Below are 16,657 nucleotides of genomic sequence, written 5' to 3'. Positions count from 1 at the left end.
AGCAGTGCCCCGGACAAAATGTTCCATCTAGACCTTGGGATTTACAGCCACAGAGGAGGGTCTCTGTTCCATAGATTCATCCAATCCCTTCTTGGAATTGTCTACGCCAGGGGTAGTCAAACTGCGGCCCTCCAGATGTCCATGGACCACAATTCCCAGAAGCCCCTGCCAGCAAATGCTGGCAGGGGCTCCTGGGAATTGTAGTCCATGGACATCTGGAGGGCCGCAGTTTGACTACCCCTGGTCTACGCTTTTAGCGGCCGCCACTTCCTGCAGCAGGGAATTCCACGTGTTCATGACTCCTTGAGTGACGTTCTTCCTTTTATCTGTTCCAGATATCATTTATTTCAGTGAGTGCCCACGACCAAAGACGCAAATGAGAAAAAGCAACAATTTATTATTATTACAGTTGATTTATACAGTTATCACCCTTTTTCACAGTGTCGTACGAAGCATCATAAACCAAAAGGATAGATTTCCCCTCCCAGGGAACTTACCGTTCACTTTTCAAGTCTTAAAATTTCAAGTGGATTATATTTTGCCCGTTTTGGAGATGGGTGTCAGCTTTAAGTCCCAGACCAACAACATTTCACAATACAAGTTTGAAGCAAGGAAGGGATGGAAGCTGCCAGAAACACTGAGAGGCCAGAAATAAGCAGAGGTCTCAGAGGTAGACAACGCAAACAAGGAAAAGAAGAAAACTGGGGAGGAGAAGGTCATTCAGAATGCAAACATTTAGACTTCTTGTTCGTCAGTAAGGCCTGAATCCCTGTTTGAGATCAATAGCGCATTTGAGGGACGCATGTCCACATTGAGCCTTGACCCTGCAGAAATATTCTGCTCCTTTTCCAACATAATTGGAAACGAAAAAGGCAGCCCAAATCGGGGAATGACCATAGACCCAGCTTATCTAGCCCCTGAGCTGCCTTTTTAACATTGTATAAGATATGACCGTGTTTTGTCGGATTGCTTTGTTAACTATGTATAAGAATTGGAAAAGTTTGTTCAATATGCTTCAGTCTGAATATCTTCTTATGGTGGGTGGCTTTGCATTAAGTTACATCAATTTAGAAGAAGAGTTGGTCCTTCTATGCTGCTTTTCTCTACCCGGAGGAGTCTCAAAGCGGCTTCCAATTACCTTCCCTTTCCTCTCCCCACAACAGACACCCTGTGAGGGAGGGGAAGGCTGAGAGAGCCCTGAGATTACTGAAGAAAAAGAGTTGGTTCTTATATGCCGCTTTTCTCTACCTGGAGGAGTCTCAAAGCGGCTTCCATTCGCCTTCCCTTTCCTCTCCCCACCACAGACACCCTGTGAGGGAGGGGAGGCTGAGAGAGCCCTGAGATTACAGCTCAGTCAGAACAGCTTTATCAGGACTGTGACTATCCCAAGGTCACCCAGCTGGCTGCACGTGGGGGAGCGGGGAATCAAACCCTGCTCGTCCGATTACAAGTCTGCACTCCTAACCACTACTACACCAAGCTGGCTTAGTCAGGGATATTTGTATATATTTTTAATATTTAGGCAACTGCGGCTATATCTTTCCCAGAGAAACAGCAAGATGGGCAGTACTGCAGGGGCCAAGCAGAACCAAGGTGGCGCTGAAACCAGGACGAATTACAGACCTAATTGAGAAATGAAGGCATCAAACAGGCAGGTGACCCAAAGACAGGCAGGGTCAGCAAAGAGCTGGAATAAGAACACACACATTTCCATTGAGATCTTGCCCTGTGAGGGCAAAATTACACATCTTGTGGGTTTAAAGAGTTGGGTCCAGATTTTCCACACCCATAAAGTACATGTGGGGAATGGCTATTTTTTTTTTAAATAAAAGAGTCCAAATGAGCTGGGGACACAGCCAGAGTGGGTGGAAGGGGGCTCCTGCCCACCCCACCCCCAGTTCTCCCACACAGAAACAGTTTTTTGAGGGAATTATTTCCCCACTTTTGCTCTTCCAACATGGAGCATCCTATGCACGTAGAGCAGCAAAAACGGGGACCCAACTCTTCACCCCTGCAAAGCTGTTTTGGTGTGGGAAAATGATTGGGGGGTGGGGAGTCAGAAGGGCCCCCCCTCCTTTGGAGGAATCCCAAGCTTGTTTGGGTTCTTCTTTATTCTTTAAAAGTCATTCCTTGATTCTGCCGTGTGGCTGAGGGCAACCCAAGAGGGGTAAGGAGAACCTGGACGCAGCTCTTTACAAACCCAAGCGTGTAGTTTGGCCCTGAAGGGGAAGATAATTTATTATTATATTTATTATTGAATTTATAGGACTGCCCCTCTTGGCCCGGCCATCTCGTAGCTGTCACAAAAACCACAACCAGTCGAGAGGAGCACCATGCACCATGTTGACGTATTACAGAGGATCAGGCGGAAAGTCCAGTGTCTCCAGGGGCTGTGCAAGGAGGTTCTCGTCGGCATGCGTGCTTTTATGGAGGATGAGAAGCGAGAGCTGACAGAAGCTTCTGCCACATTCGGAGCAGGCGTACGATTTCCTGTCTAGGTGGACTCGTTGGTGCCTCGTGAGATGGGACTTGCAGACAAACCTTTTCCCGCAGTCCGGGCACAGGAACGGTCTTTCGCCCCCGTGGGTTTTCCGATGATTAATGAGGCTGGAGTGGGAACTGAATTGCCTGCCGCACAACGGACAGGTGTAGGGTTTCTCCCCGGTGTGGATTCGCTGGTGGCGGGTAAGGTCCGATATCCAAGCAAAACGTTTCTCGCAGGCTGGGCAGTCGTAGAGGGTGTTCCCGAGGTGGGTCTTCCGGTGGACAATCAGGTGCTTCTTGCGCCCAAAGCATTTTCCGCACTCAGTACACTGGTGCGGCGTCTCCCCATCTGAGTTCAGTTTTACGGCGGTTCCAATCACAGGGGAAGTCTGTGGCTTAGGTAAAAGCGATGTATCGGCTAGGATTGCCTTGCATGCCCCACCAGACGTGGGTTTTCCTGGGATGTTTCTGAGCTGGTTTTCTTGAGGCATCTTCTGCCCATGAAGAGTCTTGGAGGTTTCAGCCAGTTCTTGGTCCTGGGACAGGATTTCCTTTGCTCCTCTTGGAGACGGCCAGTGGGATTCTGCTTGGTCCGGGATTTCTTGGAGATTGCCTCGCCCACCTTTCCCACTTGCGTGCCACACATCTAAATAAATAAATGATTATTTTATTAGTTCATTGCCCCATCCTTGTTGGCTCAGGGCAGTTAACAGCATTCTAAAAATAATTCACAACAAACAACAAAAACAATATATCATAAATATTTTTTTAAAAACCCCACTCTTAGTTGCCACTTTTGCAATCCCTGTGAAGACGGGACAGAGTTTAGGGGGGTTTCCTGTTGGTGGACGAGGTTTTGAGTGGGGAGGCCTGCATCTCAGGAGGCTCTTGCCTGGCCTCAACTGCAGGCCGAGCAGAACAGCTCCGTTTTGCAGGCCCTCTGGAATTGTTTAAAGTCCTGATCTGAAGAAGAAGAAGAAAGTTTTTATACCTCATTTATCACTGTCCAAAAGAGTCTCAAAGCAGCTTACAATTGCCTTCCCTTCCTCCCCTCCCCTCACAACAGGTACCCTGTGAGGTAGGTGAGATTGAGAGAGCTCTGACAGGACTGCTCGGTCAGAACAGAACTATCAGGACTGTGACTAGCAAAAGGTCACCCACCATGTGGAGGAGCAGGGAATCAAACCCAGCTTACCATATTAGAAGCCACTGCTCTTAAATGCGACACCTTGTTAGTTCTTAATCACTACACTAAGCGGCCAGGGCTGAAAAGAAGAAGAAGAAGAAGAAGAAGAGTTGGTTCTTACATGCCGCTTTTCTCTACCCGAAGGAGGCTCAAAGCGGCTTACAGTCGCCTTCCCTTTCCTCTCCCCACAACAGACACCCTGTGAGGTGGGTGAGGCTGAGAGAGCCCTGATATTACTGCTCAATCAGAGTAGCTTTCTCAGTGCCGTGGGGAGCCCAAGGTCACCCAGCTGGTTGCATGTGGGGGAGTGCAGAATTGAACCCGGCTCAACAGATTAGAAGTCCGCACTCCTAACCACTGCACCAAACTGGCTGGGACCCTGGAAGCCAGGGGCCTTAAGCAGATTTTGGCTGCTTGATGTTTGGCATTGCAATCAGCAAGTAATTTGTTGAAGTCAGCCTTGAAGGACTGTTGTTAAGCTAAGCAGCTGAGTTGCACCTGTGTGCTCACTAGTGCATCAAGTGGTCACAGGTGAGGTTGCAATGGAAAAACCCCAAGCACAAATCCTCGGGATTCCTTTAAGGTGGGCTTCTTCAGGAAGAAAAAGATCAGTGTGTGTGCTCTGAAGCACGGAGCAGACTCCATTAGGGACTTTGCTCTCTTCATGCGTTGATGTGTAGGCATGTAGTCTGCTTGAGCCAGCCATAGGGGCTTTCAATATATTTTCTTTGTAAGTATCTTTTAAGCTTTTGTACTCTACTTCTGGATCCAAGCGCTAGGAAGTAACATCAGGAAAAAGCCTCAGCCTCTGAGCTCTATTGTTGGTCCTTCAGAGGCTGGACTAGATCCCTGATTGGATCCAGCAGGGCTCCTCTTATGCCCTTAAATTTATTTGCTGCAAGATGCTAGAACACTACCTCTTTGCCGGGAACCAATGGTTTTGATGGATTGTTCTGCTGTTGATGAGATCAATCCTCTGTTTGGTTTCTTTCCATATATTGAAACAGGGCAGTACAGTGAAATGGCTGGTATTTCATCGTTTCTCATGCTGGTTTGTCGGCAGTCATAGAAATAAACCGTGATCCAATTAATCAGCCAGGGGGTATAAATTAAAAGAGTATTTTGTGATACACAGTGGCCAGCCAGTTCCACCAGAGGGCCAACAACAGGGCAGAGAGGCCAAGACCTTCCCTGGTGTTGCCTCCTGGCTCTAGAACTCAGAGGTTGACTGCCTCTAAATGTGGAGGCTCCCCTCAGTTACCACGCCTAGTACCCACTGACAGACCTGTTCTCCGTGAATCTGTCTAAATCCCCTTTTTTAAGCTGTTAATTCCTGTGACCATCACTACATCCTCTGGCAGCAATTTTACACTCATTGTGAAGCCTTAACAGAGTCATTCTATACTCCCAGCTACCAAAGTCATTTAATTACCAGACCTGGCCATTTTATGTTGTTAAACCCCCCCCCCCCCCCCCAAGATTGTTCGCTGAGAGAGGTGGTCTACAAATCAAATGGGGGGGGAGGAATCCATTTCATGTATTCAGCAGGCAGAGAAAAATTTAATTGAATATCCACCACTATTAAACTGTTTTTTCTTTCTTTCTGATATTAATCCCTCAGTCATGATTACTTGGCTGCTATGAAAATTTAGGCAACATTTCTTTCTTCAGAGAACATACCTTTTGACTCTTTAGTTTTATAATATTTTACTGTATCTCCGTTTTTTAGTTATTGGGTCAATTCAAACCTGTAAAGATGTTTTTCTAAAAGATCAGTTGACTGTTACGTATTTTAACTGCATTTTAATTTGGAGTCTGTACGATATGTCAAGGGGAAATATTCATTGGTACTTGTATCTGTGTTTCTTTTTATTCGCAGTAGCCCCTGGCTCAGTGCAGTAAATTTACGGATTGACTGACCATACCATTTATTCAGACCAGCATATCTCAGCATTTTTCAACTTTTTGACTATGGAGAAACCCATGAAACATTTTTCTGGTCTCAAGGAACCCTGGAAACGGAAGTAAGATGCGGGAGCCAGTCAATTAATCAACTGATCTATCATTTAATGTTTCCCTTGTGGAGAAAGAGACTTGGCCCGTAGAGCAGCAGGGGAAGGGGGTCCCAGTGACATCTATAGATATCAGCGGCCATCCGAACTTCTGGGAAAGGCGTCGTAACCCCTGGGGAGCTCTTGTAGACCCTCAGGGATCCCCGGAACCCTTGCTGAGAATCCCTGCTCTGGGTGCACAAGTAGTCATGAATTTCCTGCCTTGTGCAGGGGGTTGGACTAGATGACCGTGGAGGTCCCTTCTAAATCTACGATTTGATGATTCTATGATCTTGCTTCTTTAGGTAGTTTTTAACCAGAGATGGTTGAACATGGGACTGCCTGCAAGCTGAGGGCACAGGAAGGAGGTGGGTGTACCTTGCCAATGTCACCATGGGGCAGGCTCTACTTTGACCTGTACCACTCAGCAATGGTTGACTTCCATCTGACCAGAGAAATCTTATCCACAAATAATTTCAGAGTTGGGACAGAACAATGTTTAAGCCCAGTGGCCCCTAAATCTCTGAAGAGTAATAAGAATAAGATAACATCTGAAGAACTGTGCTGTGTACACCGAATAAAACTTTGTTGGTCTGAAAGGTGTCATTGGACTCAAACGTCCTTCAGAACAGCACATCCTTAACTGCGGCCTGGAAAATATCTGTCTGCACCAGAAGTGTCAGGTGACCCTAGTGGGACGTTTGGGCACCACAGGTAGATATAAAGACTCCAAAACTTCACTTTTCTTTCAGTAGGGGCAACGGAGGATGACCATGAGTTCTTCTTGAGGTTCTACAAGCTTCGCAGTGGGTTCGTCCTCACTTTGGGTAACCTGAAACCATTCATAAACACACCATGAAACACGTGTGTAGACTCTGTATGGCAGAGGTGTCCAAACTATTGCTCTCCAGATGTCCGTGGACTACAATTTCCACGAGCCCCTGCCAGCGTGGGAATTGTAGTCCATGGACATCTGGAGAGGCACAGCTTAGACACCCCTGCTGTATGGTGTTGGGGGTCTTTGGAATAAAGAAGTTGAGGGATTGAGCTGAGTTGCAGGAGAGAGAGTAAATGTCCCTTAAATCTCTCTCACACAGCCACCATACCTCTCCAGCATAGGGCCTTGAATCTCTGCTGTTCTCCATGTTTCATGCCTCCTGGACCATGGCCATCTTTAAAGAATTTATTTTTTGCTCCCCTACCCTTAATTTATGAAAACTGCATTTTCCTATGTTGTGTCAGGTGCTCTTTTGAATATGTAAAATATTCCCGTCTCCTTGTTGCCCAGTTTTTATCATCTGTACGGGGGCCAGCCGGTTTATATCTTGGAATAAATTTTTGTTGGTCTGAAAGCTAAAATTTTGTTCTACATGATATGATGTTCCCAGGTTTGCCCTGAGACTCAGCCCAAAACCTGGTTATCAGACATGAACTGTGAGTGCTTGTTTAGAATGCATACTATCAGATGCATGGACTGTACCAATGTACTGCACATACCTTTCCCAATGTGACCAATAGAAGCTTCTTGAGGCTATCTCAGATTGGGGAAATTGAGCCTCCCAATGCTCAAAATGTTTCTGCCAGGAATTCCCAACACACATCAACTTGTCAGGACCTAGGGCGAATTTGGGAACGGGCCCAGGAACAATGATCAGTTTCCCACTAATGCTTTGCAAGAGATGCTGTGAAATCAAAGTTTTGGAAGACATCTGCATTGGTTTGTAGTACAACTGCAGCCCCTGTGTTGGTGTGCAGTACAACAGCAAGAGCTGAGTCCAGCAGCTCTTTAGAAATGAACAAGATTGGGGGAAGCATAAAGTTCCATAATATAAGCTCACAATGGGAGCTTTGACTTTCAAAAGCTTATACCCTGGGAATCTTGATGGTGCTACTGGACTCAGATCTACTTGATTCCACTTGGGAAGTTGCTCTGGACTCAGATCTACTTGATTCCACTTGGGAAGTTGCTCTGGACTCAGATCTACTTGATTCCACTTGGGAAGTTGCTCTGGACTCAGATCTACCTGATTCCAATTGAGAAGTTGCTCTGGACTCAGATCTACCCAGTTCCAATTGGGAAATGCAATATGATCTGACCAAGGCAATATGATTCGACCAGCGGGGAGGTTGCTGAAATCTGCCTTGTGCTATGTTTCGCTTAAGTGGAAATACAAGATGGGAAATGATCAAGTTGACTTCGCCCATGGACTACAGGCTGTGATTTCCTTGTGTTTCCGGTGGCATGAGAGCTCTTACATGAACAGGTGCACTATGGGATTGCATCCTGTGTTGTCGCGTAACACCATCAAGGTCCATGGGACCTTCTCTCTGAAAAGAATCCAGCTGTCCTGGACACCCATTTCTCTCTGCTGCTGATTTCACGGTGTTGCTATTTCTGATTTTTTTTTAAGCATTGTGAACTCTTTCGGAAAGGCGCAACGCAAGGAGCACGATAAATACTGCTGATCACCACAGTATATAAATCCATGAGAACATGGGCCTTTTTCAAAGTTACCTCTGTATGCAGAGGTCACGAATTTTGGTTTATCTCAATGCAGGTTTTGCTTCTATAGCGAATTTGGGCTTTCAGAAATATTTAGCAAGGTTATGCTTGAAAGCACCATCACCCCCTTCCTCCCCCTCCCCCGAAGGTTCTTAAAAAAGCAAACTAGCCATTTAGGAAATGCAGAACATTCTTTATTGTGTTAGCAATTATTGTTGGCATATAGGAGACAAGATGTTGCTCCTGCATTGTACAAAATCACACCGGTCGTGGGCGGAAACTTATCCCATAAGCGATACCAACCTTCCCCTAACACTCTCGCCCCCCTACCCGCCCCCCCCCCCAAAGTCTGAGCATCCCTACGCTCTAGCGTGCGGTGTGGATTCTCTGGTGTCTGTTAAGGCACGTGTTGCGAGAGAACCTTTTCCCGCAAACTGAGCATTCGTGTGGCTTTTCGCCCGTGTGGATTCTACGGTGCGTATTAAGGTTAGCTTTCTGGCTGAAGCTTTTCCCGCAGCGCAGGCACTCGTATGGCCTCTCCCCCGTGTGGATTCTCTGGTGGGTATTAAGGTACGAGCTGCGAGAAAACCTCTTCCCACAGGTGGGGCACTTGTGGGGCCTCTCGCTTTCGCATCTTTTGTGGTGCCCAACCAGCTGCCATTTCTGGCCGAACCTTTTCCCGCAGTCCGAGCACTTGAACGACTTTTCGCCCGTGTGAATGCTTTCGTGCTTAACGAGGACCAAGTTCTGACCGAACCGTTTTCTATAAGCATTGCAGGGAGTTTGTCTCTTACCGGTGTGGACTCTTCGATGGAACGCATCTTCCTCGAGGCCCTGGAAAGATCCTCCAAGTGGAAGAGACGGGTCGACTTCCTGCACGGGGCGGGTGTCCTGCTGAGTCCTGGGTGTGTTTTCGGGGTGGCAGAACTGGGGGACATTCTCCCCTCCTCTCCACACAGATGTCCTGTGGGGTCGTGACTGCTCTGGTTCTCCTGCCGCATACCGCTCCCCCTCTTCAAGGCTCACCCATCCTTTAGTTCCTGGTTGGAAGAGAGCAGAAAAACAGGGGTCTGTGCACAGATACTTGCTGGTATACATCCTCTTATAGACAGTTTCAAAGGGAGCCCGTTCGGTCTGCAATCCAAAAGCTAGATTTTTAAAAAATCAATACTTCTCAGTTTAGACGCATATGCATCTAATAATAGATGTATAGTGCTTTTTTATTGCCACCCCTTATGGAATCACGAGTCTTGATACTTAAAAAAAAATCTCATTCCAGATTTTTTTTGGGGGGGGACTTTAGAGAGGCATACTTTGTGTGACAATTTTTTGGGGAAATAATTTTTGCCTTTGCCTGTTCACTTGTATGACTATTCGTTGCTCCAGGCAGTTCGCTTTAAAAAATAATAATAATTCCTTCCCTGGGAGAAGGGAGAGGGAGATGGATGTGAGGGCAGGACATTGGAGGCGGAGATAGCGCTTCTTTGCCTCCACACATATCTTTTGGTGGCAGCCTGCTGGTTCCTCTCCTCTAGCTGGCACTTCTTAAGTAGTGATTCCCCAACTAGTGCTTTAAAATGGAAGATATAGCCAGCTGTTTGCTGCCTGGACGCTGGATGTTGGCGACGTCATGCGGAGCGGCCAGAATATAACGGCTACCTAAAGTAAGGATTTCGCTACGTTTAATGGGTGCGGAAAGGCCCCTAATCTACACAGAGCAACATGGCTACCCTCGGAAACCTGCTCCTATAAAAAATTGATTTGTTGGGTTTGTTTCTTTCCTAAAACCATCACGGCAAGCACAGGTGTGTGGCCATTCTGGTCTGAAGCACATGGAATGGTGGGGGGGGAGCTTTCGTTTTGTTGTATCTAAAGAAGTGTGCTTGCACATGAAAGCTTACACCTTGACTAAAACCTTGCTGGTCGTAAAGGTGTTCCTGGAATCACAAAGCAGACAAGAAAATTAAATGCACTGGATTGCCGCCCTCACTCAGGGCCAAAACAGCGAGAGCAGGGATTTCCAACCAGAGCTCCTTGGAATCGTGGGACTCTGTAAGAACTCCTCAGGGGCTCCCTGGCCTTTCCCTTACAGCATCCTGCAGGAATGGACTCGGCCAGAAGCTATTACTGCCGTCGCTGTGAATGCAGGGAGCCTTCTACTGAACAGGGGGTGGTTCTTGTGGCTCTTGTGTGGTTACTGCACTTGGGAAAGGGGGTGGAGCTCAGATGCCTCCTCCTGCCTTGAATCCCCTAATTTCTCTCCCCGTCCCCCAGTCCTGGGGCACGGCAGGGAGGTGTAGCCAGCTGACATCACTTCCAGCCCAGTTCCGGGGCTCCCAAAATATTTCAGGGGTTCCTCCACAGAGGAAGTCAAATACAGAAGGGGGACATGATAGCCCTCTTTAAGGATTTGAAAGGTTGTCACTTGGAGGAGGGCAGGACGCTGTTTCTGTTGGCTGCAGAGGAGAGGACACGCAGTAATGGGTTTAAACTTCAAGTACAACGATATAGGCCAGATATCAGGAAAAAAAATTTCACAGTCAGAGTAGTTCAGCAGTGGAATAGGCTGCCTAAGGAGGTGGTGAGCTCCCCCTCACTGGCCGTCTTCAAGCAAAGGCTGGATACACACTTTTCTTGGATGCTTTAGGATGCTTTGGGCTGATCCTGCGTTGAGCAGGGGGTTGGACTAGATGGCCTGTATGGACCCTTCCAACTCTAGGATTCTGTGATTCTATGATTCTAGAACCATCTGCAGGCCCTTAGGAGGGGTTTTCCTGACTTGGTGTTTTGCAGTCAGGAGACTAGAGGCTTCACCCAGATGCTATAGAAAGGCACCTGCCCAGAAAGCAAACCCCAACCTGGTTATTCTGAAGCCCAAGAAATCCTTACCCATCACGGTGGCATCTCCGCTCTCAGGCTCCTCCTTGGCTTCCCACTGCAGCTGCCGCTGGGCATGGCCAGATGGAGCTGGTTCTGGATCACAGCCCCTCAGAGCCACCTCTTCAAATGGCGTTGTCACCTGGAATGGCAGGGAAGATCTCCTTCAGGGCTAGAACGTATGAGAGCTGAACGACAAGTCCACCAAGCTGCTTTATGAAAGAGGCCAGGATCAACTCCCTTTCAACTGGAAATGCCGGAGGTAAAGCCTGGCACCTTCTGCATGCCAAACCACTGAGCCATGGGCCCCCTTCTTCATGTACCTCATTCTTTCCGCTGGAGTGTCTGGGAATAGAACCCGGGGCTTTCTGCATGCCAGCCAGATGTTCTACCACTGAGCCATGAGCCCCCTCCTTCAATGAACCTGCCTTTTCCTTAGAACCCTGGTGTACCTCATCCTGTCAGCTGGAGATTCCAGGGACTGAACCTGGGACCTTCTGAGGAGGTGGCGAGCTCCCCCTCACTGGCAGTCTTCAAGCAGCGGCTGGACAGAGACTTCTCCTGGATGCTTTAGGCTGATCCTGCACTGAGCAGGGGGTTGGACTAGATGGCTTGTATGGTCCCTTCCAACTCTATGATTCTGCAATTCTATTCTATGCTAAATATAAATCAATAAAAATAAACCAACAAAGTTGCTAAAGGCAAAAATAATCCTTTAGCACAGGATAGACAGGCAGTACGATGGCTCAGGTGAGCCAAATCTTGTCAGATCTCAGAAGCGGAACTGGGTTGACCTGGTCAGTTTTGGATGGGAGACCTCCAAGGCTGAAGAGTCTGGGGCTTCTCAATTTATAAAAGAGACAACCAGGTGGGAGGGACACACACAATAAGATAGATCCAATGAGGAGACGTCAACCAATGGCCACTAGGCCATAGGGACTAAGGAGAACTTCCACATTCAGAGGCCCTAAATTTCTGAATCCCAGAGCTAGGAAGCCACATTGGGGGAAGGCCTCAGTCTCTATACCTTGTTGTCGCCCTTCTGGTGGGCCACCATGTGAGACAGGAGGCTGGGCTAGATGGACCATTGGTCTGACCCAGCAGGGCTCTTCCCCTGTTCTTAGGAAGGCCTCGACCTCTCTGCCCTGTACTTGGTAAGTGACTACCTTTCAGTTACTTAAAGACAGCAATTGTGTCCCCTCTCAACCTCCTCATCTCCAGGATGAACATCCCCAAGTCCTGAGAATACGGAAGGTGGCCACAGAGTTCCCCCCACCTGCAACTGCCCTTTTGAGACAACGACCCTCCAAGTCAGCATTCGCTGGCAGGGGCTCATGGGAATTGTAGTCCATGGACATCTGGAGGGCCACAGTTTGCCCACCCCTCTCCAAGTCACCTCTCACCTGCAGGGGCTGCCGCTCGGCCTCTGGCTGCCTCTGCAAGAACTCCTCGGCCAGGGCCACCGCCTGGGAGCAGGTCTCCGGCCCGCGTTCCCTCACCCAGCTCTGGACCTCGGTGGGGAGGATGCTCAGGAACTGCTCCAGGATCAGCAGCTCCAGGATCTGCTCCTTGGAGCGCCTCTCCACCTTCAGCCACCGGCGGAAGAGCTCCCGGAGCTGAACGTACGTCCCTCGGGGCCCCTGGGCCTCCTGGTAGCGGAAATGCCGGAAGTGCTGGCGGCTCTTCTCCCGGTTCATGGCGTCCCCTTGCAAGATGGCCGCCTTCACATTCCCATAGTCCTCTCTGTCCCTGGGGTCCAGCTTGTCGTAGGCCTGCTTGGCGTCCCCGCTGAGGGCTGGCAGGAGACGAACCACCCAATCTTCCTGGGGCCACTGGCAGGCTTCGGCCACCTGCTCGAAGGAGGCCAGGAAGGCCTTGGCGTCGTCCCAGGGGGTGGGCTCCTCCAGCAACAGCGGGGCCCCCCAGCCCGTGTGGGAGGACTCCATGGCTTTCAGGAACGCCTGCCACTGGACTTCCCAGCGCTGCAGGAGGCCGTCCCCAGCTTCCTCTTTGATTGGCTGGGTTGGCATCCCTTGCAGGAATTCCCGGATGCAGCCCCTCTGGCTGAGCTGAGGGCCCCTCCTGGGCCCCTCCTCCGTGCTTCCGGGGCCGCCTTGGCTTTGCTCCTCCATTTTCATCCCCGGCTGATCTTTCAGCACCCGAGGCTCTTGAAGGGAGGGTGGCGAGTTCGGGAGCAGAGCAAGGGCCTTCTCCCTGGGCAAAAAGGAGAGGTGTGCAGGCACCACGTCAAGGAGGTTGTCCACCGCTAGGCCAATGCCCCCTCTCCCACCCCTGCTGATGTACTGAAAGGCTAAAACCCTCAGAGTGTTCTTCCTGGATGCCAGATGGGCAGACCAGGAAGGGGAGTCCTGGCTTCCAGGAGAGGAGGGCAGGGATACGAAATTTCTGCTTCACTTGTTTGAGATACCTAGAAAGGTAGGACTGGCTGTAATGTTGTGGTTGCCTAGCAAACCCCACAATGCCCATTCAAGAAGCATTCAGTTCTTAAAGGTGCAGGCATTGATTCTATTATGGGGGGATCTATACTAAATTCACTTATAGATTATTAGAATAATAGAATCATAGAAGAACAGAGTTGGAAGGGACCTCCTGGGTCATCAAGTCCAACCCCCTGCACTGTGCAGGACACTCACAACTTTATCGCTCACCTACTGTCACCTGCCACCCCCCTTAAACCTTCACAGAATTAATAATGATGCATTAGATTATTAGTGCCAGCTTGGTGTAGTGGTTAAGAAGGGCCGTCTCTAATCTGGAGAGCTGGGTTTGATCCCCTGCTCCTCCAAATACAGTCAGCTTGGTGACCTTGGGCTAATCACAGTCCTGTTAGCACTTCTCACAAAGCAGTTCTTTCAGAGCTCTCTCAGCCTCAACTACCTCACAGGGTGTCTGTTGTGCCCCTGTGAGGAAGGTGAGGCTGAGAGAGCTCTGAGAGAACTGGGACTGACCCAAGGTCACCCAGCAGGCTTCATGTGTCAAAGGGGCTTAAAATCATCATTCTTTCCTCTGGTTTTTATACCCTGCTTTACACTGCCCGAAGGAGTCTCATAGCAGCTTATAATTGCCTCCCCTTCCTCTCCCCACAACAGACACCATGTGAAGAAGAGAAGGTCAAGAGAGCTATAAGAGATCTGTGACTGGCCCAAGGTCACTCAGCAGGCCTCTTGTCTCCCAAAATAGCCTTCCCATCCTCTCCTCACAACAAACACCTTGCGAGATAGGTGAATCTGAGAGGGCTTTGAAGGAACTGTGACTGGCCCAAGGTCACCCAGCTGGCTGCATGTGGAGGAGTGGGGAATCAAACCCGGTTCTCCAGATTAGAGTCCGCCACTCTTAACCGCTCGCCACGCAGGCTCTAAGCCAGGGGCTGGGGTCACAGGCTTGGCAAAAAAACCCCACAAAAAATGAGTCCTCTCTTTCGTCTGTCCCAAACATGCCACGGGTCCAAGAGTCCCAGGGGTATGAACTGGGATGGACCATTTCCTGAGCAACGTCCTGGGCTGTAGCAGGTCAAACCGGCTGGCAGCCCAAGCCACATAGAGGTTCAGCTCCCGGTGGCTTCAGGGGCAGGGGGTGAAGCATGCGCCTTATCTTTGCCTGGACGGTGCCAGCCTGACAAGAGAAAGACAAGACTCCTGCCCACCCCCAAAACCCTCAGCCACGTCTTTAGATGCCCTTCACCATGAAGGGTGAGACCCTGATTTAGAAGAAGAGCTGTTTTCTTTATACCCTGCTTTTCATTACCAGGAGGAGTCTCACAGCAGCTTACAAACCCCATCCCCTTCCTCTAACCACAGCAGGCAGCCTGTGAGGTGGGTGGGGCTGAGAGAGCTCTGAGAGAACTGCTCTGAGAACAGCTCCAAGAGAACTGTGACTGTCCCAAGGTCACCCAGCTGGCTGCAGGTGGAGGAGCGGAGAATCACATTCAGCTCTCAACCTGGATGTCATGCTGAAGTCTCAAGGTGGCTCATAAGCACCCTCCTTTCCTGGCATGCCAGGAACCTGACATGCCAGGTTCGATTCTGCGCTCCCCCATGTGCAGCCAGCTGGGTGACCTTGGGCTCACCACGGCACTGATAAAACTGTTCTGACCGGGCAGTGATATCAGGGCTCTCTCAGCCTCACCCACCCCACAGGGTGTCTGTTGTGGGGAGAGGAAAGGGAAGGCGACTGTAAGCCGCTTTGAGCCTCCTTCGGGTAGGGAAAAGCGGCATATAAGAACCAACTCTTCTTCTTCTTCTTCTATCCAAAGGAGTTCCAAAACGGCTTTCAAATCCCTTCCTCTCCCCGCAGCAGCCACCCTGTGAGGTAGGTGGGGCAGAGAGAGCTTGAAGAGAACAGCCCTAAGAGCGCTGTGACTAGCCCAAGTCTCACTGCACGCACACGAGAGAGAAAAACAGTGTCCAAAACATGACAATTAAAAATGCAATAAACAAACCTGCTTGCTGTCTTTTTCTTAATTTTCTTCTGCTCGCAGTGACACACACACAACAATCATTTTCGCTAACTGGCTTTCAACGGCTGTGGCCTGAGCCAATTTTATTTTACAATATTTTACTAGTGCCAAAAGGCTGATAAGCAACAATTCTAGTACAAAACGGTACTCATCCTAATGATATATAAAGAGCACGCACCACAATAAAGACGACGAATGGTCCATGTTGGAATTGATTGTTTGCCTACTTTCTGAGTTTCAGTGTAGGAAGAGAGGTTTAGGCAAATTATTGTTTTTGTTTCGTAGGAAACTGAATGTACTCTTTACTACTTATTGATTGCTACTAAGGCTTCTATTCGGACACAGCTTTTCTTTACTCGGTTGGTCATTTCCCAGTGTGCCTCCCACCCTGTTGTTGCAGCATTTTATAGGACGTGCAGGCCGGGTGGGGCCAATAATCAGACTAAATCGGGCCAGGAAGGGGAGCCAATGGACTGGGAATGGTGTGTGGTGGGTGATCCCTCCCATCAAGCCCAACTCCCCCCTGCCTTTAACTGATTTCCTGACGCAGAGCAAGCTTCTTGTCAAGGCACGGCTACTAGGGAGGGCCCACCTGGTCTGCAGGCTGTGTCGTGCAAGGAAAGGCCCCCCCAAATTCTAGACAGGTGGGGCAGGTGGGCATGCTAGATGGTCCTGCCTGCCCTTTCTCCTTTTCATCTCGCTGCCCCCCTGCTCTTTGGCTTGCATGCAATCTTCTACCTTGTAGGTGAAGCTTCCTCCCCTCCTCCCCCATCCCCTCCAAAAAATCAACTCACCCAGGTCCCCCACAGTCACCCTCCTTCCCAGGGATTCCCAGCCTGCAGGGGGGGGGAGGGAGGGGGGGAGGCCCCCGGAAGCAGACTTGTCAAATGTCACATCCTGGCTCAGATCTGCGTCTCCCTCACTCAGTGACACAGATGTTCCCGCAGCACCACTCTGCCAGCAAGGACCTCCGGGGAAACTCTCTGGCTTTAACTGTTGAGGGTGCATCAGGTTCTCTGCGGTGGGGGAATGTCGGGGGCTTTTTGGCAGGGGTAGTTAAACTGCGGCCCTCCAGATGT

General features: G+C 49.6%; 1 protein-coding gene across 3 annotated transcripts; it reads right to left on the bottom strand.

Annotated features, from left to right (window-relative positions):
• Positions 1-381: 381 nt before the first annotated feature.
• Positions 382-16,510, bottom strand: LOC143833989 (zinc finger protein 449-like). Of its 3 annotated transcripts, none has more exons than XM_077330435.1 (5): positions 16,373-16,510; positions 12,505-13,315; positions 11,114-11,243; positions 9,019-9,264; positions 382-3,130 (listed from the first exon to the last, which is right to left on the bottom strand). In XM_077330435.1, exons 2-5 carry the CDS (start codon positions 13,237-13,239, stop codon positions 2,352-2,354), a joined length of 1,890 nt encoding a protein of 629 aa, XP_077186550.1. In that variant the 5' UTR covers positions 13,240-13,315; positions 16,373-16,510; the 3' UTR covers positions 382-2,351. The 3 variants fall into 3 exon arrangements, with proteins under 3 accessions (XP_077186550.1, XP_077186548.1, XP_077186549.1); XM_077330433.1 differs by lacking the exon at positions 16,373-16,510 and adding an exon at positions 15,757-16,355; XM_077330434.1 differs by lacking the exon at positions 16,373-16,510 and adding an exon at positions 15,561-15,749.
• Positions 16,511-16,657: the final 147 nt, after the last annotated feature.

The sequence above is a fragment of the Paroedura picta genome, chromosome 3 (genome assembly GCF_049243985.1).
Source record: "Paroedura picta isolate Pp20150507F chromosome 3, Ppicta_v3.0, whole genome shotgun sequence".
In the NCBI taxonomy this organism is placed as follows: Eukaryota; Metazoa; Chordata; class Lepidosauria; order Squamata; family Gekkonidae; genus Paroedura; species Paroedura picta.
Note: the sequence above shows the minus strand (reverse complement) of the source record. Positions and strands in the feature narration are given on the sequence as shown.

Excerpts from the sequence above, each read along its gene's own strand:
- LOC143833989 (XM_077330433.1), bottom strand. The coding sequence starts at position 15,782 with ATGGACCATTCGTCGTCTTTATTGTG. Across the intron at positions 13,316-15,756 it reads CATTCGTCGTCTTTATTGTG|GGAGAAGGCCCTTGCTCTGC; the intron begins GTGCGTGCTCTT and ends CTTTTTGCCCAG. Across the intron at positions 11,244-12,504 it reads CCGAGCGGCAGCCCCTGCAG|GTGACAACGCCATTTGAAGA; the intron begins GTGAGAGGTGAC and ends CTGCCATTCCAG.